We start from the raw sequence: 21,524 nt of genomic DNA, 5'->3' as shown, positions 1-21,524 counted from the left end.
TTAAGGAAAATATTGCAAAACCTTTGGATGTGATCCTACCGATTATTAGGTCTTGAAACTATTTTTTGTTGGTTCTTAAAGTGAGAAAATAGAAAAATATCTTTAAATTTAGGTTTTAAATCATTGATTACAAGTGTTTAAAAATGAATTATAATATATTTTGGATAGAAAAAATATATTTTGAAAAACATGAATATGATAGTTTTTTGTTATAGTAAGATAAATAAAAGAAACATTAACAAAATAAAAAATAACGAATAAAAAACTGAAAAAAATTGAAAACGGAGGGATCGGTACGAAAATAGCGACTTTAATGGGTATTAGTCGCTATCTTTTTAGCGATTATTTCCAGGAAGAATTGCTAGCAAAGTACCGATCGTATCATTTTCTTTTTTTTTTTTTCCATTGAATAGCTATAGTAGAGTAAAATAGTAATCACAATACAAAGTATCAACCTAACAGCAAAAAGTGCTGACATATGAAGTCCTATTCATGGACCTAAATAGAAAAATAACTAAAAATTAGACCAATCTAATTGTTCGGCCATAAAATTGGGAAAGGGATTATTTCTGGATCTCTTCCACCAAATTCACCCAATCACCTAATTCGGACCCTTGAAATTTAGTTCAACAGCTAAAGTTATTATAACTTTTAAAGGGGTCATCTGTTTGTAGCCGTTGGATTAAATTTCAAGTGCCTAAATTGATTGATTTGGTGGGTTTGGTGGAAAGGATCCGGAGAGGATCTCTTTCCATAAAATTGGACTTATTTCAAGTTATTTTATTTACACATAACAAATTTGTAAGGAAGAAGTTAATTTAAACCACATATTAATGAAACTCTTTTTGTCAACTATAAGAGGATGAAAAAACATTTTTGTCTTAATCACAAAATAAAATTATGGACAATAAAGTAATTTGCACAAACTAAATTTTACAGTTGTTTTTAAAAGCATCATCTACATGTAATCCTAATAAATCACCTACAAGAACTCCGGATTTTTACGGGTGTATTGTTTCATGAAACTTCGAATTTCTATGGCACTTATTTTCAAAACTTCAAGTTCGAGTTTAAGTACGAACTCTAGGTTCATGATACTTGTAAACAAACACAATATACATATGTAGTGAACGAGTATAGTTTCGGGACCTATGTGTGAAAAGAATGAGTGACGACCCAAAATATGGGGTTGTCGTGGCTTGCAGACCCAAAAGAGTGGTTGTTGGGTTGCTGGGCAACAAAGGAGAAGTAAATGGGTTAACATATTATATACCTAATTATTGGGCTAAGAAGGAAAAGTGAAAAATAAGGTCTAACCCATGGGCTTGTTATTTCATATAAGCCAAAAAAAAAAAAAAAAAACAAGGCCCCAAAGAAAAAAAAAAAAACAAGTGGGACGGTTTGGTGCATATGCCCACTTGGGTTGCGGGTTGACATCAGGCAGCCTAGGTCTGTAAGAAAGGTGATGCAAAACGGCTTTGTTTTGGACCTTAGAGTTTTGGAGCAGGAACGACTTGGTGGCTCGGGCATCGTGGCTTCAGGCTACGGCTCCCATACATGTAAGGTTTGAAAAATCCCATTTTTTTTTCTTCTCTTATTCACGCATATTCAATTCACCACAATTATAAGAATAATAAATTTAAGCTGAATCTATAATTTGGAAAAAAAAAAAGAAAAAAAATCGTAAAATTAGAGTTCATGCTTCATGGTGAATGTTTCATGCCATCATTGTTGAAAAAATATTGAAATTGAAACCATTTTTTTATAAATTACTTAGATTGCTCAATGAATATTGTGAACGGCTTTGTAGTAAACAAGCATTCAATTCCTTAGCTCAGTGTCAGAAGCGTGTTTAACAATGTGTTGTGGCCTAAATTTAACTGAAGGAGAGAGAGGGTGGTAGAGCTGCATAAAGAGAAAAGATAGGCTTAGGAATTATTGTGATGATATTTCTCCGTACCTTGTGCCTTTTTTAAGAAAAATAATGGGGTTACTTACCCTACAAGTAATACAAAGTTGTGCCTTTTTTTTTTTTTGTAATTAATTCTTAAATTTTTTTTCTCACTAACATTAGTAGTTGTTGAGATTATAAATACAAAGTAATGATTTCTGTTGTGAAATTGGTGTGAATGCCCACGTAAAGAAAACAACCACATATGGCTAAGAGTGGAAAGTAGAAGAATAGAAGTCAAAATTATATTGCTTAAATAGTAGAAGTTTGGTTTTTATTGTTTTGGTGTGTAAATCTTTTAAATGCATTAAAAGAGACGTATGCTAGTATCGTATGGGTAGTACAAAAAGATGAAAAGCAGAAAGTAATAATCATGTTTTCCTCATTTGTCCCTTTTTACGTTCATTTCTCTTATCTGATACTAGTGAAGAAAATAAACAGAATAATACATGGCTCCCATTTCACTTCAATCTCTAACAACTCTAATAATATATATAGGTACGCATAATCTGATAATAACATGTTTCTAAATGCTCAAGGTAATCATTATCTTGAATTGGTCAAAACTCCAAAAGACTCCAAAACAAACTGTCGAACACTCTAATATTTTAGCATATTCAATCACATATATTAAACATTAGCCCGTTCTATCAACTATATTTTTCTCTCAAGTGAGGCATAAATAAATAAATAAATATATATATATATATATATATTATATGGCCCTTTATAACCAAATACATCTCGGGATACTAAACCTAGTTAAAAACTAGGGTAAAGTACAAAAAACTACATCAACTATTGGTGTCACGAAACTTTCATACCTCATCTTTTAAAATTGACAATGTCATACCTCATCTTACGAATTTGTGCCAATATTATACCTTCCGTTAGCCTGCTGTTAATTTGTCAGTTAAATGCTGACGTGGCTTGATTCAGGGCCCACTTTCTATTAAAAAAATAATAATATATTATTAAAAACTAAAAAAAAAAATCATTTAATATTTTTTAAATATTAAAATAATAATAAAAAAAAAAACCTTTCGTCCCTTTCCCCCTCCCTCCCTCCCTCCCCCCACCCTTTTATCTACCTAATAGAACCCAGAAAACAAAAGAAGAAGAAAAAATAAAATAAAAACCTTTCGTCTCTTCTTCTCATTCTTCTTCAAAGGGTTGGGGGTTGAGGGGTTTTCAAATGTTTTTTTTTTTTTTTGGTTGAAGATTATGCAGGGGTTGTCACACAAATCCCTGGATTCACGGCACTTCGTCGATTCCTGCACGTTCCAGCTCCATGGCTGGAGACATTTCCAGCTGCAGCAGCAGACCTCCACGCCCACCTCCAAAACCCTAGACTCTGCCGATTGCAAATCCAATGACCTCCTCCTCCACACCAAGCGCCCCTGCCTCTCCAACAGGATGACTTCTTTTTCTATTGATGTCATCGACATGTCTCGGCTTACCTTGGTCGACGACGACAGGACGATCTCCGTTGGACACCATACTAGGAATGGGAACTTCCAGTTCATTGCGAAAAAGAGGTGGCATTGTGGGTCGAGGTCGGTTTCCGGGATAAGTAGTGAGCGGAATGGGACCCGGAGGTGCTGCCCGGTTAGGGCTTCGACGGCGTATGGGACGTGTTCGGATTTTCCGGTACTGGTGGGGACGGACTCGAGTGGGGAGCTGTTTGGGAATAGGGATGCGAATTGGGCGATGAAAGGTTTTGATTTTTTATTTTTGTTTTATTTTTGTTTTTTTAATTTTCTTTATTATTTTAATATTTAAAAAATATTAAATGTTTTTTTTTTAGTTTTTAATAATATTTTATTATTTTTTTAATAGAAAGTGGGCCCTGAATCAAGCCATGTCAGCATTTAACTGACAAATTAACGACAGGCTAACGGAAGATATAACATTGACAAAAATTCGTAAGATGAGGTATGACATTTTCAATTTTAAAAGATGAGGTATGAAAGTGTCGTGACACCAATAGTGTTGATGTAGTTTTTTGTATTTTACCCTAGAAACTAATTTTTATTTTTTATTTTTAAGTTATATATTAAAATAAACGGTTAAATGGGTACCCGTTTATAACCATGGGTAATACCCATAACTGTCCATTTAAATTTCACGAGTAAACGGTTATACCCATAACCGTAACCATCAAATTTAAATGGGCAGATAATCGCGGTTACCCATAACCAATGGGTATTTGTCCATCCCTACTTGAGAGTGAGTTTGATGATGATCACAAATGGAAAAAAAAGTCAAGTACGGAACGAAACAAGATGAGTTCAGAGACTATTACTACAACTAACCTCAAACCAAGACCTTCACGTAATCCGATTGTGGTTAAATTTGGACCGGTTTCTTTTGGGGGCATATTCTGATTTTAATCTTTAGCCCATTTCATAAATATAAATAGAGAAAATTAGAATTAGATGCCTCATTTTAGACTTTTGTAGACTAAACATTTATGCTTTTGAGTTTTTGATTAAGCTTTTGAAACATTTGATTAAGATACTCAGACTTGAATTGTGACATTCCACATCGTCCAGGGGAGTGATCCTTAAATGTATATTCTCATCCTTACCTAGCACGAGGCCTTTTGGGAGCTCACTGGCTTCGAGTTCCGTAGGAACTCCGAAGTTAAGCGAGAAGGGAGTTAGAGCAATCCCATGATGGGTGACCCACTGGGAAGTTGCTCGTGAGTTCCCAAAAACAAAACCATGAGGAAATGGTAAGCCCAAAGCAGACAATATCATGCTACGGTGGTGGAGCGGGCCCGGGAAGTGATCCGCCCTGGGCTGGGACGTGACAATTGGTATCAGAGCCTAACCCTGGCCGCGTGTGTGCCGACGAGGATGTCGAGCCCCTAAGGGGGGGTGGATTGTGACATCCCACATCGCTCAAGGGAGTGATCCTTAAATGTATATTCTCATCCTTACCTAGCAAGAGGCCTTTTGGGAGCTCACTGGCTTCGAGTTCCGTAGGAACTCCGAAGTAAAGCGAGAAGGGAGCTAGAGCAATCCCATGATGGGTGACCCACTGGGAAGTTGCTCGTGAGTTCCCAAGAACAAAACCGTGAGGGAATGGTAAGCCCAAAGCGGACAATATCGTGCTACGGTGGTGTAGCAGGGCCGGGAAGTGATCCGTCCCGGATCGGGATGTGACATGAACTACTTCAGATTAATTGAAATTAATTTACATTTAAATATCTGCTATATATTTTAAATAATTTCAACTATATTTAGGTCTAAAAATTAAAACTTTTCAAATCTAAATGTACACCCACGCCAAATGGTAACATACCAACATTAAATGAAAATGTACCAACGTCAAACGAAAAGGTACCAACCCCAAATTAAAACATACCCAATTATAATCTATATTAAAATGAATATTCATCTTTTTGGAATGTTTAAAAATATGTTTGATTCATATACATTGATCTAGATAGTCTTGTTTTTTGGTAGATAAGTCTCTGGAACAACTTTTAGTTGATTGGAGATAAATCCTTATTATTATAGATAATGCTAAATAATAACGATAAATCATATAATTTTGAATTAACAAAAAGATTATTGTCCGTTGATTAATGACTCTTTCTATAAAAAAAATTAATTAATTTAAATAATTTAAACTTTTACATTGTTAATGACTCTTTCTATAAAAAAAAAAAATTAATTAAAGTAATTCCTCATTATTAGGACAAAAGTAATAAAACTTATGTTTTGAAAACAAACGTACCAAAAATTCAAATGTACCATTATAATCAAACGTACTGATATAACCAAATTTACATAACTACGAGTTTTGTTACTGTCACATCTTGGCCCCACCCCCACCACATCTCGAATTCAACTCCACCGTACCACGATATTATCAGCTTTGGGCCCAGACCACGCCCTCAAGGTTGTGTTTCTGGGAACTCACACGAGAACTTCCCAGTGGGTCGCCTATCATGGGATTGCTCTCGCGTGAACTCTCTTAACTTCGGAGTTTCTACGGAACTTGAAGCCAGTAAGCTCCCAAAAGGCTTCATGCTAGGTAGAGATGAGAATATACATATAGGGCTTACAGGACCCACTCCCATAGGCGATGTGGAATGTACAATCCACCCCTTTAGGGGCCCGACGTCCTCATCGGCACACATCCGGCCAGGGTGTACATCCCATATTGCCCAGGGGAGTGGATCCTGTAAGCCTTATATGTATATTCTCATCTCTACCTAGCACGAAGCATTTTGGGAGCTCACTAGCTTCGGGTTCTATAGGAACTCCGAAGTTAAGCGAGTTCGCACGAGAGCAATTCCAGGATGAGTGAACCACTAGGAAGTTCTCGTGTGAGTTCCCAAAAATAAAACGTAAGGGCGTGGTCGGGGCCCAAAACGGATAATATCGTGCTATTGTGGAGTCGAGCCCGGAATATGATGGGAACCTGGGCCAGGATGTGACAGTTGCATTCTATTTAATTTACTAAAATAAATATTTTAATAAAAAATAAAAATAAAATCTTAAATCATCATAATAAGACATGCATAAAAATAGGAGGAAAAAAAGGAATGCTAATGTGAATAGACTTCTAATGAAATAAAATTAAAGTACCAAAATTGTAGGGAAAATGTTTAATCAAATTTGCAAAATGAATAGATGTTTAGTCTATGACATTAAAAAATGAGGCGTTTATATCAAAACGTCTAATATAAATATGGAAGTCCAAGAGATCCACTATATATATATATATATATATATATATATTAGAGGTTTTTTGAACTTTAATCCTTCAAAAAGATTAAAATATAATAAAAATTTGTATTAAAGTGAATATTGATTTTAGTTCCTTAATGTGTACTTAATTCAAATTCATATTATATTTTTGTTTTTATATTTAATAGATAACTTATTTAATGTTGTTACATTAAATTTTAAATTTATTATTATACACATTTTAATTCATTAATTTTATTTAACTTTCTCTAATTAGTGTATCTAAACATCCGTATCACAATAGATTTTATTAAATTAGTGTACCAAAATGCCTGTACCTAAATATATTGTAGTAAATTTGTGACACTAAAAAAATATGTAAAAACATAAGTGTACCGAAAATTCTGTAACTTACTATATGATACTAAACTGGTGTACTGAAATATCGGTACCTAAATATAATGTCTGTACCTAAACATAAGTGTACCGAAAAAGAGACATTGAATACATATGCTGACATTAAATATAATCTAGGGACTAAAATCAAATTTTAATTTTGTATAAGACTTTTTTTTTTAAACTTCTTCTTATTTAGGGATTAAAATCTAGCCTTCTATTTATTTTTAATTTTTTTTCTTCCAAAAGGTAGACTTTATTAAATTTTAATGAAAATGTTTACATCCTTAGCTAAAACTAAATATAAATTCTGGCCACCACCACCAGTGGCGAAGCCAAGAATTTTCGAGGGGATGGGCAACATTTAAAAGCATAATAGGTTCCAAAAAAATGTAGACAATCAAATTATTTTAGACAGTAGATAATATTACTGTTGTTACTAATTTATCAATACAAACACCTTGCAATTGTCGTCTGGGATGCTTCATGTCCTGAAAAAGTCGCAAAATAGACTCATTATCAATAAAAGCAAAAACATATCTATCAATATAAACAACCAAGTTATCAAACAACTGTTGTACATCACTCACAATGTAAACATCTCTCTCAATAAAAGCAAAAACATCTCTCACATAGTAAGAACACTAAAATCATTTTCCACACAAAAGTCTTGTATATCTAAAACAAGTTCTCAAAGTCATCATTTCTGAAGAATCAAAGAACAAAAAATAAAATAATTTTAAATACTAGAAATAATAACAAGAATTGAGAAAGAACCATAACAAACATCAATCTTTTGTATTATAATTTTAAATACTAGAAGTAATAACAAGAATTGAAAAAGAACAATAACAAACATCAACCTTTTGTATTTCTGTAGTCTAAAACAAATGAGAGAGAGGGAACAAAATTAAAATGGTGCGGTGGTAGTGTGGTTGGAAAAGAAGACCACATCAATAAAATTTAAAAATAAAAAAGAAACTAAAGCAGCTCACCAAACAACACCGTTTCATTATAAGACTGAGTTTTATAACCAATAGCACATATTAAAGTAAACGACGCCATCTAGTTTCAAACAAATCAGATTGTCTTCTTCCTTGAAATCGAAACCCAACAGCTCAGCACCCCCACATTTTAACAGGTTCAGAAGATTGGAGGGGCCGAATTCTAGCTTTTATTTCCAACGACCGGAGGGACGGCTGCCCCTTCTTGCCTTTATGTAGCTTCGCCAGTAATGAGTAACCATCACCTTGTCACAACCATCACTACCACCACTTCCACCACCTTTTAACATCTATCACTATCACAACTTTCACCAGCATCCCCACCACCACGACGTACCGCATCGCCGCCATCACCACCTCCTCCCGTCACCTTGAGATATATAGCCACCATCATCACACATGACACAGATCACTACCATTTCAAATATTAAAAATTTGCAACTAGTGGAAATGCACATTAAACGGACCTCTACAAAGCTCATGAGAATCCATAGAAATAAATTAAAATCCATTGAAATCTTAATAACAAGTCTCATGAACTTCATTAAATTGCATATACGATTCATTGAAAGTCCACGTGTAGCCATACACGATTCACTAATTGACTTTTAATTAACTTCTTATGAGCTAATTAAGTCAGTTAAACTTAATTAAGTTCTTTTTGAACGATTAGCTCTCGGGGACACCAATGAGAATGCCAATGATTGTCACGTGCTCTTCCTCTTTCTTCCACTAATAAACAAAAAAGAAAATACAAAATTTTCACGAAACTCACGTGACACACAAGTCACGTGCTCAACGCTTCTCCACAGTTTGAGCATCGGCATCTCCGCCTCTGAGAATCTCGCCACTCCAGTCTCCAGCCCCTTCGCAACTGAAGCCACGCGCGTGGGGACGAGCAGGAGAGGAAGTCGGTTCAGACGGTGCAGCCGCAGAAGACGAAGAAGAAGAAGAGCATGGAGACCAAGGACACGGACTCGAACGCCGTCACGAGCGGCCAAACAACGTCGTCCACGATCGACAGGCTCAGCTCCGGGAACCACTCCAGAAGCCTCCGGGACCGGAATGCTGACGTGGACCACCACCAAGACATTCTCTCTTGCAGTCTGTTTGAGAATAAAGACTGAGAGTCTGAGAGGGCGTGAAGGCGGGGGATTTATATATGGAGTAGGGTGAGGGTATAACGGTAATTTTATTGTTCTTGAGAGTGATCTGGTAAGTAGCGAAGTGGGGTCTAGTGAGTTTTGGACGGTCCAGATTTAGGAGACGCGACAGCTGTTTCGGTGGAATTCTTGGGAATAAGACAAATGTGAAGTTATTTGAAATTAAGTTTGGAGGGAAAATTTAAAAAGCAGAGCAAGATTGAATTATTTGTTTTTGACTAGCGGCGTTGTTTTATTGGTTGGATAATTCTTCTTCTCGTTGCGAATAACGTATTTTACTAGTAAAAGTTTCATAATTCAAATTGTTTAACTTTTCAATTTTTATTTAAATATGACTTTCAAAAAAAATTATTTAAATAAAAAAATTATTTAATCATTTAAATGTATAGATAAATCAACGATATGTATCAATTATTAAGTAATATATATTCATAAGTGGTTTAGGTAAGTATTTTTAGATGATTTGATTTGTTTGATTCATTTGATTAAACGTTCTTCAATTCAGATAATTGTTTTATTAAAACAATTTTTAAATAAAAATTACTAATTAAATAGTTTCAATTCATTTGTATTCAGTTAAGATATAGTATTCGATGAAAATAAATTAAAACTCGATATTTGAAACTGATGTAGTTGAGTAAACAAATTAAGCATTTGTCAATCATCAAATTCAAAATCCAATTCTGATAAAAAAAAATTTCAAAACTCAGTCATATCAATCACTTGATAATTGAATTTTTTTGGTTTTTTGAATAGTTGATAATTGACTTTGAAAAAGAAAATAAAATCAGTAATTATGCAGTGAGTCCATGTGAATCCAGACATATCGTCAACACGTGTCAACGTTTGATTCCGTAAACTAGGCGGCATGCAATGGACGGTCAAGATTTTTCATATCTTTTGAATTGCTAGTTGTTATTTCCCAGGTGGACCGCTGATTCCGTATGCGCGTCGTGTATAGATACATACGACATACATACGATCTCGGCCAAACCACAGACCCGAATCCGTTTTTGCTTCGTTGTGGCCGTCTCTGAGTAATTTCATCAAACACTCGGCGGGCGCAATTTCACAGAGACCCAGAAGCGAGGCAAAACCCACGAATCGGAAAGAACAATGTCTCTGCGGCCGGGCACGCGCACCGATGTGAGGAAGAAATCGTACAAAACGGGGGTGGACGCGGAGGAGGCGCGGCGGAGGAGAGAGGACAACTTGGTGGAGATCAGGAAGAACAAGCGGGAGGACAGTTTGCTCAAGAAGAGGAGGGAAGGGTTGAGTCAGTCCCAGCAGCAGCTGCTTGATGGCTCCCAATCCGGCGTCGTTTTGGAGAAGAGGGTACTGCTTCGTTTTCTGCTGCTTTTGTATTTGAAAGTTATTAGCTTTAATTTGTGTTGGGGTTCTTGAACTCGAGGATTAGGGGATTTTATGGTTGTGGGATTTTAGTTAGTTTATCTGGGTATGCTTGGTTGCTAAGAAAGTGAAGGAAAGAGGAAGAAATTGAAATGGGAATTACTGCTTTATAAGAAATTGATTGTAAAGGGGTGTTGAATCGTTCTATGTATGCGTGTTTCAGACTTCATTGGATTTGTTTTCCTATTCTGCTTGAGTACAGAGAAAATGTGGGCAAGTGAAGGAAGTAAAAGTTGTTTTAAAAGAGTAGCACAACTAGTTTGGGAAGTGGTGAATGATACATAATATATTAAGTTTCTTTTGGTTGTTGAAGATTTGAGTAAAACTTTGCTCGAAATTGTACTGTCGAGAAGATAACCGGAAGCAACAAGTTAGTAGTTCATTGTCTCTGTGTTAAAATAAAGTTTTTTACATTTAAGGCATTGAATAATGTCCCTCTTTATTCGGAGTAAGTTCTGTAATTGGTTTCTCTTTGTTCAAGTCCGGGAAAAGGAGAATCGTGAATGAGATAAAGTTGACTCTTTATGTTTCCTCTTCTTGCTATCTGATCTTATATTAAAAATTGGGTCTTAATTGACGTTGGTGTTGTTTAGCAGTTGGAAAGTATCCCCTCACTGGTGCAAGGAGTTTGGTCTAATGATCCCGCACTGCAATTGGAGGCTACTACTCAATTTAGGAAGCTATTATCAATTGGTATGGGGGCAGATCAAATGCTTCAAGTTCATTTTCTTTCCTATTTAGGTGGAATATCTGTGTGAGGTTGTTGGCTTTTGTTTTTCATTTTGTGCAGAGCGCAGCCCTCCTATTGACGAGGTTATAAAAGCAGGTGCTGTCCCTCGGTTTGTTGAGTTTCTTGGAAGACATGATTTGCCCCAACTGCAAGTACGGAAAATTTGTTTCTTGTTAAAGTGAAATTTTCCTTAAAGGTGTGATCAGACACTGAGGTTGACTTACATCTTTATATGCAGTTTGAAGCCGCGTGGGCTTTGACCAATGTTGCATCTGGAACATCAGAGCATACACGAGTCGTTATTGAGCATGGTGCGGTCCCAATGTTTGTGCAGCTTCTTAGCGCTGGCAGTGACGATGTCAGAGAGCAGGTTCCTTCTCCCTACCTTTCACACTTTTCATTGACCTAAGATTGAGAGCATTGCTCAAAAAGGCTTTGCACTTTCTGAATTATTCCGGGTCATGAATATCTGGAAATCTTTCCAATATCTAAGCTTCGTAAATTATCAGGCTCATTATTGTAGTATATTTTTTTTTGGTTCTAAGTTTTATTGGTTCTATAATTCATAGTTTCTCTTCCTTGCTGTCAGATATTTCTACTTGTTTGACTTACTGCGTGGCAATCCTTGCTTTCTTGTTTCCTGAACAGGCAGTATGGGCTCTAGGCAATGTTGCTGGTGACTCACCAAACTGCAGGGATCTTGTTCTTGGACAAGGTGCACTGATGCCATTGCTAGCTCAATTAAATGAAAATTCAAAGTTATCCATGCTGAGGAATGCTACTTGGACTCTATCTAACTTTTGTCGCGGAAAACCACCAACCCCATTTGATCAGGTTCAAGCCCATTTTGAGAATTTTTTTTGTTATAACTTTACAGATGCAGCAGTAGTATGTGTTAAACTTAAATGTCAGCTGGTATCCCTTCATAGAATGATTTGGGTCGATGCCTTATCATAACTGTAATTAGTACCCTTTCCGCTTGCCTATTGGCATGTTCTCTTACAGGTGAAGCCTGCCTTGCCATTTTTAAAACATCTTATTCACTTGAATGATGAAGAAGTCTTGACAGACGCTTGCTGGGCCCTATCCTATCTCTCAGATGGTTCAAATGACAAAATTCAGGCTGTGATTGATGCAGGTGTCTGTCCACGACTTGTGGAGCTTCTGCTGTAAGTTTATAAACCCATTACAAACTGTTCACATGTGGCATTGGTCTTCAATCGTTTGATATACTTAAGAATAGTTGTTTAGCATATTCACCTTGTGTGTGTTTTTGATGACTACAATTTGTTTATGCCAGTCATCCATCACCTACAGTTCTTATACCTGCTCTTCGGACAGTGGGTAATATTGTCACTGGTGATGATTCCCAGACTCAGGTATTAACACTAATATATAGTTGTATACCCTTTAGAATTAGAACCTAATGTTATCTGAAACCTGGTCTTCTTGCCGGATAGGAGTCTTATTTAAATTTTTATTTCTCATATAACGCCCCAATTTTTCTTCACTATATATAGCAACAAAGTGACCCCTTTATATTTTCCAGTATGCTATTGACAACCAAGTTCTCAGTTGCCTCGGTCAACTTCTCACACAAAGTCACAAAAAGAGCATCAAGAAAGAAGCTTGTTGGACAATTTCAAATATCACAGCTGGGAATAGAGGTCAAATACAGGTATAAAATTCTTCGAAGTTACATTTCAGATATGTATGTGTAATTGAAATTAGGGATTTGGATTTGAATACTTAGTTTAAATTGTATGCATCTACTATTAAAAGTAGAACCACCAAACAAATGTTTATTACTCTTTCTTGAGCATTTGAAGTTCATCCACTGTATTTAACATGTGGATTGTATTCATATAAAAACTAATACTTAGATAATATAGACTGGGAAGTCATTCAAATCTTTTCTTCTGAAAAGCACCAATCCGAACGCAACACAATTAATGCTTACTTCATGCATTTGATCAAGCATGGCACCGATTAAATCCACTATACTACAGTGTTTGTGTTTTGGGTGGATGTCTGGTCTGGTGTTGCATAATCGTCTCTACAAGTAGAATGATGTGCGGCATAAATCTTTTAATTAGTGGAAGATAGGCTGGGGAATTGTTAGGTAAGATCCCCGCACTGTATACAGTATTCATAGCTAGTTGTCACAAGGAAAGAGAGATTTTTTTTAATTCGTTATTTGCTAACACTTCTACCTTGCTTTGACGTATTTTGTTTTCTGCAAGTTATATCATTACTTTGCAAAGAAAATGCTTATACTTCTTTAGAAGTTGTGTGTCCTCTGCAAATGTACATGTGCTTAGTACCTTTTGATGCAAGGAAGTTTACTTGATCCCGTAGCTTCTCTCAGAATTAGTTTGATCTGGACGATGGTTCTTGATACACCCTTAACTTTTTATTGTATATCGGTTACTATTTAACAGGCTGTGATAGACGCTGGTATCATCATCCCACTTGTGCAACTTCTCCAAAATGCAGAGTTCGACATAAAAAAGGAGGCTGCATGGGCAATCTCAAATGCCACTTCTGGAGGATCTCATGAACAAATACAGTATGCTCTACCCTTACCACTAGATTATGTCTATTAGATTCATTATGCAGTTGTGCTAATGTTATATTTTTACGATATTTAACAATCATGATTGTTTCTTGCAGATTCTTGGTGGCCCAAGGTTGTATTAAACCGCTTTGCGATCTCCTAATCTGCCCAGATCCAAGGATTGTAACAGTGTGCCTTGAAGGTCTTGAGAACATTCTAAAGGTGGGTGAGGCTGACAAAGAAATGGGAATGAATGGCGGGATCAATCTTTATGCACAACTCATAGATGAATGTGAGGGGTCGGATAAGATTGAGAATCTGCAGACACATGATAACCATGAAATTTACGAGAAGGCTGTCAAGCTCTTGGAGAGATATTGGACCGAGGAAGATGAGGAAGTCCAGGAGAATGGGAATGGAACTCAACAAGGTATTACTTTCGGAACAAACCAGCCCAACCCTCCCCGAGGCGGCTTCAATTTTGGATGAACAAATGTGGTTTAGGTTACTGAACAAGGTATTACTTTCGGAAAACCTCATTCAGATTTTCCCCCACTGCCAAGGGCCAGGGTTTTTGGTTTGGCACATAGGCTTGTCTATCGAATTTGATAGAAGTGCTACGGCTACAAGCGGCTGTCTGTCCATTTTATTTTGCGTTTCAAGACTTGTAGTAGTAAAAATTGTCACTCGTGTTTACGCGGAATTAGAACTAAAATGATGGCTTCTGCTTATATGTTTGTTCCTGTGTTATTTCATTACTTGTTAGAATCCTGGATTATCGATCTTTATTTTATGTATATTTTTCCAAATTTTTTCAAGGTTTAAATGGAACCTAGGCTATGGAGAAAGATAAACGGGGTTGGGGTGAGTTGCGAGTTACTGAATCCAACCCAAAGTCATCGCTGTTATGCTTTAAATAAAATGTTTCGCATGAGCTCCCACTTTGTGGTGCGGGAAAAAGGTCGATAGCGGAGTCATGGGATTAGGAAATGCATCATATGAGCTTTACAAAGCATATGAAATGAATTAGTCAATCCCTTCTCGGAATGTTTCAGCTGCAAATTCCTCTTTACATGCCTTTGTAATGCCCGATGGAGCATTTCCTAATCCCTCCTATCCAACACTTTGTATTCATTTTCTTTATAATTTGGTTCTCATTCCCATAACTTGAAAAATCCCTGCTTGAAAGGTGTCACTTGCAAATTGCTCTTTACATCGATCAGGAGCAGATTGTTAGAGCTTTGGAAGGAAAAAGATGGCCAAGTTTGACTTCATTGCTAATTTCCGACTACTATGCAGCTCCATTAGTTGATGATGACGACGAATGTTCTTGATTAGAGCAAGTTTTGGATAAAAATTCCACCGAAGAGGGTACTAGAAACCAAGACAACACTGAAAGTTGTTGCTTAATTAGTACAACAAAGCATTGAGCGAGCTCAACCGACCAGAGAGAGTGAGTGTTTCATGGGTTTGAGAGAGAGGGAGAGATTGCACGGGACGAGTTTGTTCAAACGATGGATTTGTTAGATTAAAAATTGCACAAGATGAGTTCGTGATTGACTAAATATATATATATATATATATATATATATATATATATATATATATAGATGAGTTTGATTTAATCTAATTACTATATAAATTTCAAAATTTAAACTAATTTAATGGTGATTAATATGGTGATGAGCAAAAATGCACTAAAAATGTCTATTTCGTGTGTCACTTTGCCTCATAGCGTTAAATTTTGTAAAAATTAACACTACACTATTTTTGGTTTGGTTTGATTAATATGGTGGTGAACTGAGCAAAACCAAATCGGAGAAGAATGAAAAAAAAAAGGTTTGGTTTGGTTTTAAATTTTTTTTTTTTTTGTCAGAAGAGTTTGGTTTTGAAATTTACTACCGCTACCAATGCTTGGTAGTTTAAGTAGTAAGGAGCTTGTTCCTTTTAAGCAAGGTCTTAAGTTCGAGCCTTGTGAATGGAGCAGTCATCATTAGAAGAGCTTGCCCCTCGAATGGGGTCCGACCCGATTCATCCAAAACAAAATTTGCTACCGCTCGAGGACAGAGCTCTATGGGTTCAATTAGTCAGACCGGCAGGGCCTCGACCCAGCCCAGCCCAAATTATTGCGGTCTGCTCCTTCATGTCAATAAAACCCTGCAACTTCAAGCTGAGAGCTGCCGAAGCTTTCAACAATGGAACACAAGAAGGAAATAGAAGGGGAAGAAGACGAATATGGGGTTCTTCTATATTACAAGTACGCCCAAATCCCAGTCTTCGACGACCTCTTAGCCTTCTACAACTCCAACTGCAGCTCCCTCTCTCTCCTCGGCCGTGTCCGTCTCTCTCCTCACGGCGTCAACGTCACCGTAAGTAAAGTCTCTCACTTTCTTCGTTTTTCTGATTTGGAATTTTCACGATTGCCCCCAATTCAAAAATAATTTCATATGCATCGAATCAGAGAAATGGGTTTTGTTTTCTGTAGAATTTTCGTTCTGGGTTTTTTGTGGTTGATGGTTTGGGAATGGTTTTTAGGTTGGCGGGAAGTTATCTGCGTTGAGGAAGCACATTGCCACGGTTGAGTCGAATAGTTTGTTCCATGGAACTGACTTCAAGCTTGCGGCTTGTGGCCGCCCATTGAATGACAAGGTTGCTGAAGAATGTGGGTTCACTTCTCTCTCGGTTCGCATTGTCAAGGTGATTGCTTGCCATTAAAGTTTCTCGAATGACTGATTTCGATGATTTTTGTTTTGATTTATTGGATTTAATTTCGAGTGTGTGTTATTGTATATTTGGGTAATTAGAGAGATTTGGATAATCGAAAGGGTTAAATTCTTCTAGTTATTGGCAGATAATTAGGTCTAGTTGGTGCAGAGGTACTGAGATTTTCAGTTATAGTTGAGCACTGTGCTTGTTACTAATTTTTATATATGGTTTAGGTATTTACTTAATTTTATTTTGGACCCAGGAATTGGTTACCCTTAGCTCTAATCCTCTGCTAAAATCACCAGACATTTCGGATGCTGGAAAGCATCTCTCCGCGGTTGAGTTTCATTCAGTTCTAGAAAGAGCTGGTTAGTTACTCCCACCGCCTGAAGTTCTTCATTCCTTACTATGACTTGTGATTCAATCATTTGCAAATAGTATTTGTATAAGTCAGTTTCACTCATTTAGACAAAATTCCATGAACCACGGTGCACATTTTTCAAAGTTATCTGTTATTGGATACTTTACTTTTGACGAAAAGTTGAGAGTTTGCAGGTATAAGGGTATCAAATAATTTTGTGTATATTTTTCCAGGACAATTTGACAAGGAGAGTATAGATAACAACAGAGAACTTGTACTGTTGGATGCAAGGAACTTATATGAGACCAGAATTGGGAAATTTAACACACCCAATGTGGCAACTTTGGATCCAGGCATTAGGCAGTACAGTGATCTACCGTCGTGGATAGATGATAACTCTGATCAATTGCAAGGGAAATCTGTCCTCATGTAAGTGCTTATTCTTTCTGGTTTTTGGTGTCATATCTTTTCTTATATTTGATATAACTTGTCTTGATAATATCTTGCAGATTACTTTATGCTATTAGTTTCTCAGAGAAACAGTTCCAAGGGATTTAGTTACCTATTCTTGTTGCATAATCAGTCGGTGTTACATCGCTGCTCACTTCATTATTGGTTTGTTACAGGTATTGTACTGGAGGAATCAGGTGTGAAATGGCATCGGCCTATATTAGGTCAAAAGGTGCTGGATTTGAGAACGTATTTCAGGTATGCTCTTGTATAGAAGTCTTTTTCATAGAGTAAAATTCATACTTGATGATGTTCATGACATCCTCTCTTGCTATCTGAATTTGTATGCAGTTATATGGTGGAATACAGCGTTACTTGGAACAATTTCCAGATGGTGGTTTTTTCAAAGGAAAGAACTTTGTTTTCGATCATCGGTATGATTCTTTAGGCAAAGAATGCCTCTCGTTGTCATTTTTTGTATTCCATTTTATTGTTCGAGTTGGATTGCCAATTGGAGGCACGACTTTCCCTATTTGTGTTTGGCTTGCCAGTATTGATCATTTTCTTTTGTAATATATATATCTTATTGAAAATGTGAACGGAACTTTGGGTGATATGGAAATGAAAAAGGTTTGAATACTTATTTTCATTGTGACTGTAGGATTTCCGTTGGGAGTTCAGATGCAAATATTCTGGGTACCTGCCTTCTCTGTGGCTTGTCGTTTGATGATTATTCTTCACGCCTCCGTTGCAGTTATTGTAGAATGCTTGTCTTAGTTTGTGAGACTTGCCAGGTATGCTTTGTAACTTAATCCTTTGTGTGCAACTGTCTACCTGAGTTATTGTAGTACTTCTCTAGATTCATGTACCTTGAATCCTTGTTCCTGAACTTTTGAATTAATCTCGGCAGAGGAAGGGCTCTGTATATGTATGTGAGCTTTGCCAGAATCATCACAAGGGTGTTCGGTTGATTTCTTCCACTGAAAATGGAAGATTAAGTTCAACTCCACAACAAATTGAGACTGAAACTGTCTCTTCCGATGCTAAGCCCTCGCCTCAGCTGCCTTGGAGACAGGGTAAGGTTTGTAATCTTAATCTATGTTGAGCATAAATCTTGCATTTGCACTTGGATTCTGAAAAGTTGAAGTACAGGTTGATATTTATATATTCACCATTTTCATTGTTTTGTTCCTAATATTGTAATAACTGTTGTGCCACAGATGTTGACTCTCCTCCAAGAAAACTAAGAATCTTATGCCTACATGGGTTTCGTCAGAATGCCTCGAGTTTTAAGGGAAGAACGGCATCACTAGCGAAGAAACTCAAAAACATTGCTGAGCTCGTGTTTGTGGATGCACCTCACGAATTGCCATTCATATACCAATCCTCAACCTTCGCAGAGTCACTTCACAATTGTAATTCACCAACTTCATCACTACTACAACAAATTCGTCCACCACCGCCCTTGGAGCATTGCAAGAAAAAATTTGCATGGTTTGTAGCACCTGATTTCATAGAAAAGAATGAAGGGGGGGAATGGAAAATGGAAGAGAGTCCATTTGATCCTCTTCAGTACCAGCAGCAAACAGCCGGGTTTGATGAATCATTAGCATATATAAAAACAGTGTATGCTGAGGAGGGCCCCTTTGACGGACTGTTGGGATTTTCTCAGGGAGCGGCCATGGCAGCTGCTTTAGTCTGTGCCCAACAAACACGAAGGAGATCATTAACCGCCGGCGGAATGGAGGTTAGGTTTGTGATTCTGTGCTCCGGGTTCGGGCTTACGAAACTAATGCAGTCCGAGGAGGAGCAAGAGAGAGTTCCGATGTTGAAATGCCCGTCGCTTCACATATTTGGCAGTGAGCATGGCAAAGACAGGCAGATTGCAAACCAAGCAAGCAGAGATCTTGCTTCCTTATTTGATGATGGTTGTTCTCTAATCATTGAACACGACTCGGGTCATATCATTCCCACTCGTCCTCCTTACATCGATTGGATTAAGGACTTTCTTCGCCGGTTTCTCTAAACCCACCGGTGCAAGGCAAATGATCTTTAGCGTCCAGAGATCACAGCGACAAACGCTTTGAATTGTTACTTGCATAGAACAGTTGTTCTTCAAAACACTGTTCACCGAATCCGATCTACTGCTGAGATTTTCGTTGGGCTTGTACTTGTTTTTCAGCGTAAAGATTCGGCTGAGATTTGCGGCCGTCGACTGAATTAAAGAAGATCAAAGAGCATAAATTAATAAAGGGTGTGTAAGAAGAAAAAAGGGATGTATGAAAATTAAATTTCGTTTACTCCACTACCCTAAATCAAATGAAGTAGAATAATACGACATATATTAACACATACTATTAGAGAACAATGACCGTCAAGACTATAACCACAAATAGTAGCTGAGAACTTTGATAGAATTGAACTCTCTTTAGTTCTAGTTGCGTTTCGGGTTTAAAGCCTCCACCATTCTGGTAGTTTAGATAAATTTAGTATATACTATAGACCATATTGTTTGTCAAATTACGATAAATTTTGTTTGAACACATCAATTTTATAATTTAGACTCACAAACAAAATTTATCCACATAACTCCAAACTTTCAATTTTGCTCTTAAGACCATCTCCAATAATGGGCTAAATGCCAAATTTCCCCCCCCAAACCATCTCCAACCCATGCTAAAACATTGGGCTAAATGCCAAATGTTAAAGTTGGGCCAAATTCCCCCCAGATTTCACCTCCCCCCCCCCCCCCGCGCGACTGGACTCGCTGGCCCAAAGGCCAGTCTCGGCCCGCTCACTCGTGTACGCGCCCCACGCGGAGCGCTTGCAGACCGTGCCCGACAGGGTGGGCCCCGCTGTCAGCGGGTTGTCGGCCACCCAGCTGAAGTCCAACGGCTATTTTTGCAATCCAACGGATGTGTTTCAAGGACCGTTGGTTGATCTAACGGTCCAAATTCAAATTTGATTTTTTAAAATATGTTATTTTAAAATAAATTGAGTCCAACGGCTGAGATCAAATATAATCAAATCTAACGGTAAAAAAAAGATCTAACGGCCCAAATTTAAATCTAACGGTTAAAATAATTTAAATCTAACGGCCCATGTGTCGTAAGACGCCACAGCCTCGAGCACGATGGTTGGCTTGTCATGACGGCCCTTGAATTGGCCAGCCCAACCAGTAGGACAATTCTTCCACTCCCAATGCATACAATCGAGACTTCCTATCATGCCAGGGAAGCCTCTTTTTTTCTGCCTTGCGTAGAAGCCTCTTCAAGTCTGCACGATTTGGGTTGCGGAGGTATGTGGCTCCATATATGCCTTCAATTGCCTTACAGAAGCGTTTCAGGTTCTCAATAGCAGTACTTTCTGCAAGGCGGCAATACTCGTCAGTTGAGTCTGCAGAGCATCCATTAGCTAGCATGCGAAAAGCAGATGTGAGCTTCTGATGAGGTGATAGACCTTGTCGGCCTGTGGCATCTACCCTCCGTTCAAAGTAGTGGTTGACAACTGCATTCAAGATGCTTTCAAAAAGCTCTCTCTTCATCCGAAACCGCCGCCGAAATCATGAGCAGGAAATCTCGGACGTTCGATGAAATAATCTTTCATCATTCGATCATGACACTCTTCTCTATCACGCTGCACATATGAATGCCCCGTGACAGAACCACGATGGCTAGATTCGCCATTGTGCTCAGATTGCATAAACGAGTTGAATAGTTCAACTTCAGCATTGAACAATTCAGCATCCTCAATCTCCATCCTTGTTTGGTATTGTGCCATCTGCATTGCCATACTACGCCTTCTTCTATCACCCATTGATGAGATATTGAGGATTTTTAGGAAACAAAAACTCTTTGAAAGTTGAAATATGGGTGAATATAGAGGATGATTGAAGGTTGAAAGGTTGTGTGATCAACAAATATTGGACATATGTTTATATAGAGGATGATTTCTGAAAGTTTGGTGGTGAATGGTTGGTTGAAAGTTTGATGTTTATATAGTTGGTGAAAGTTGAAAGTTTGGTGTTTATATAGTTGGTGAAAGTTGAAAGTGTGGTGTTCAACGGTTGGTGAATTGAAAATTTGGTGTT

General features: G+C 37.4%; 4 protein-coding genes across 5 annotated transcripts; 3 read left to right on the top strand and 1 right to left on the bottom strand.

Moving 5' to 3' along the window:
- The first annotated feature begins 3,175 nt into the window (after positions 1-3,175).
- On the top strand, positions 3,176-4,514 carry LOC137722144 (uncharacterized). The gene is made up of 2 exons (XM_068461119.1): positions 3,176-3,668; positions 4,477-4,514. Exons 1-2 carry the CDS (start codon positions 3,176-3,178, stop codon positions 4,512-4,514), a joined length of 531 nt encoding a protein of 176 aa, XP_068317220.1.
- Positions 4,515-10,202: 5,688 nt separating this feature from the next.
- On the top strand, positions 10,203-14,756 carry LOC137722705 (importin subunit alpha-4-like). Of its 2 annotated transcripts, none has more exons than XM_068461773.1 (10): positions 10,203-10,555; positions 11,227-11,323; positions 11,421-11,512; positions 11,599-11,730; positions 12,009-12,194; positions 12,366-12,529; positions 12,661-12,739; positions 12,910-13,038; positions 13,802-13,929; positions 14,034-14,756. In XM_068461773.1, the coding sequence occupies exons 1-10, from the start codon at positions 10,337-10,339 to the stop codon at positions 14,404-14,406; spliced, it is 1,599 nt and encodes a 532-aa protein (XP_068317874.1). In that variant the 5' UTR covers positions 10,203-10,336; the 3' UTR covers positions 14,407-14,756. The 2 variants fall into 2 exon arrangements, with proteins under 2 accessions (XP_068317874.1, XP_068317873.1); XM_068461772.1 differs by having other exon boundaries at positions 11,224-11,323.
- Positions 14,757-16,109: 1,353 nt separating this feature from the next.
- LOC137722704 (rhodanese-like domain-containing protein 6) lies at positions 16,110-19,833 on the top strand. Its single transcript, XM_068461771.1, has 9 exons — positions 16,110-16,286; positions 16,453-16,614; positions 16,886-16,991; positions 17,218-17,413; positions 17,611-17,692; positions 17,786-17,868; positions 18,096-18,228; positions 18,345-18,510; positions 18,655-19,833. Exons 1-9 carry the CDS (start codon positions 16,113-16,115, stop codon positions 19,458-19,460), a joined length of 1,908 nt encoding a protein of 635 aa, XP_068317872.1. The 5' UTR covers positions 16,110-16,112; the 3' UTR covers positions 19,461-19,833.
- A 746-nt stretch (positions 19,834-20,579) lies between these two features.
- Positions 20,580-20,978, bottom strand: LOC137722143 (uncharacterized). The gene has a single exon (XM_068461118.1). It carries the CDS (start codon positions 20,976-20,978, stop codon positions 20,580-20,582), a length of 399 nt encoding a protein of 132 aa, XP_068317219.1.
- Between the last annotated feature and the right edge of the window lie 546 nt (positions 20,979-21,524).

This window comes from Pyrus communis, chromosome 17 (genome assembly GCF_963583255.1).
Source record: "Pyrus communis chromosome 17, drPyrComm1.1, whole genome shotgun sequence".
Taxonomy (NCBI): domain Eukaryota; kingdom Viridiplantae; phylum Streptophyta; class Magnoliopsida; order Rosales; family Rosaceae; genus Pyrus; species Pyrus communis.
The sequence above is the reverse complement of the archived record's forward strand: the minus strand, read 5'-3'. Positions and strand labels throughout refer to the sequence as shown.

Excerpts from the sequence above, each read along its gene's own strand:
- LOC137722705 (XM_068461772.1), top strand. The coding sequence starts at position 10,337 with ATGTCTCTGCGGCCGGGCACGCGCACCGATGTGAGGAAGAAATCGTAC. Across the intron at positions 11,324-11,420 it reads TAGGAAGCTATTATCAATTG|AGCGCAGCCCTCCTATTGAC; the intron begins GTATGGGGGCAG and ends CATTTTGTGCAG. Across the intron at positions 12,195-12,365 it reads CACCAACCCCATTTGATCAG|GTGAAGCCTGCCTTGCCATT; the intron begins GTTCAAGCCCAT and ends GTTCTCTTACAG.
- LOC137722144 (XM_068461119.1), top strand. The coding sequence starts at position 3,176 with ATGCAGGGGTTGTCACACAAATCCCTGGATTCACGGCACTTCGTCGAT. Across the intron at positions 3,669-4,476 it reads TGCGAATTGGGCGATGAAAG|ACTTGAATTGTGACATTCCA; the intron begins GTTTTGATTTTT and ends TAAGATACTCAG.
- LOC137722143 (XM_068461118.1), bottom strand. The coding sequence starts at position 20,978 with ATGAAGAGAGAGCTTTTTGAAAGCATCTTGAATGCAGTTGTCAACCAC.
- LOC137722704 (XM_068461771.1), top strand. The coding sequence starts at position 16,113 with ATGGAACACAAGAAGGAAATAGAAGGGGAAGAAGACGAATATGGGGTT. Across the intron at positions 18,229-18,344 it reads TAGTTTGTGAGACTTGCCAG|AGGAAGGGCTCTGTATATGT; the intron begins GTATGCTTTGTA and ends TAATCTCGGCAG. Across the intron at positions 18,511-18,654 it reads TCAGCTGCCTTGGAGACAGG|ATGTTGACTCTCCTCCAAGA; the intron begins GTAAGGTTTGTA and ends GTTGTGCCACAG.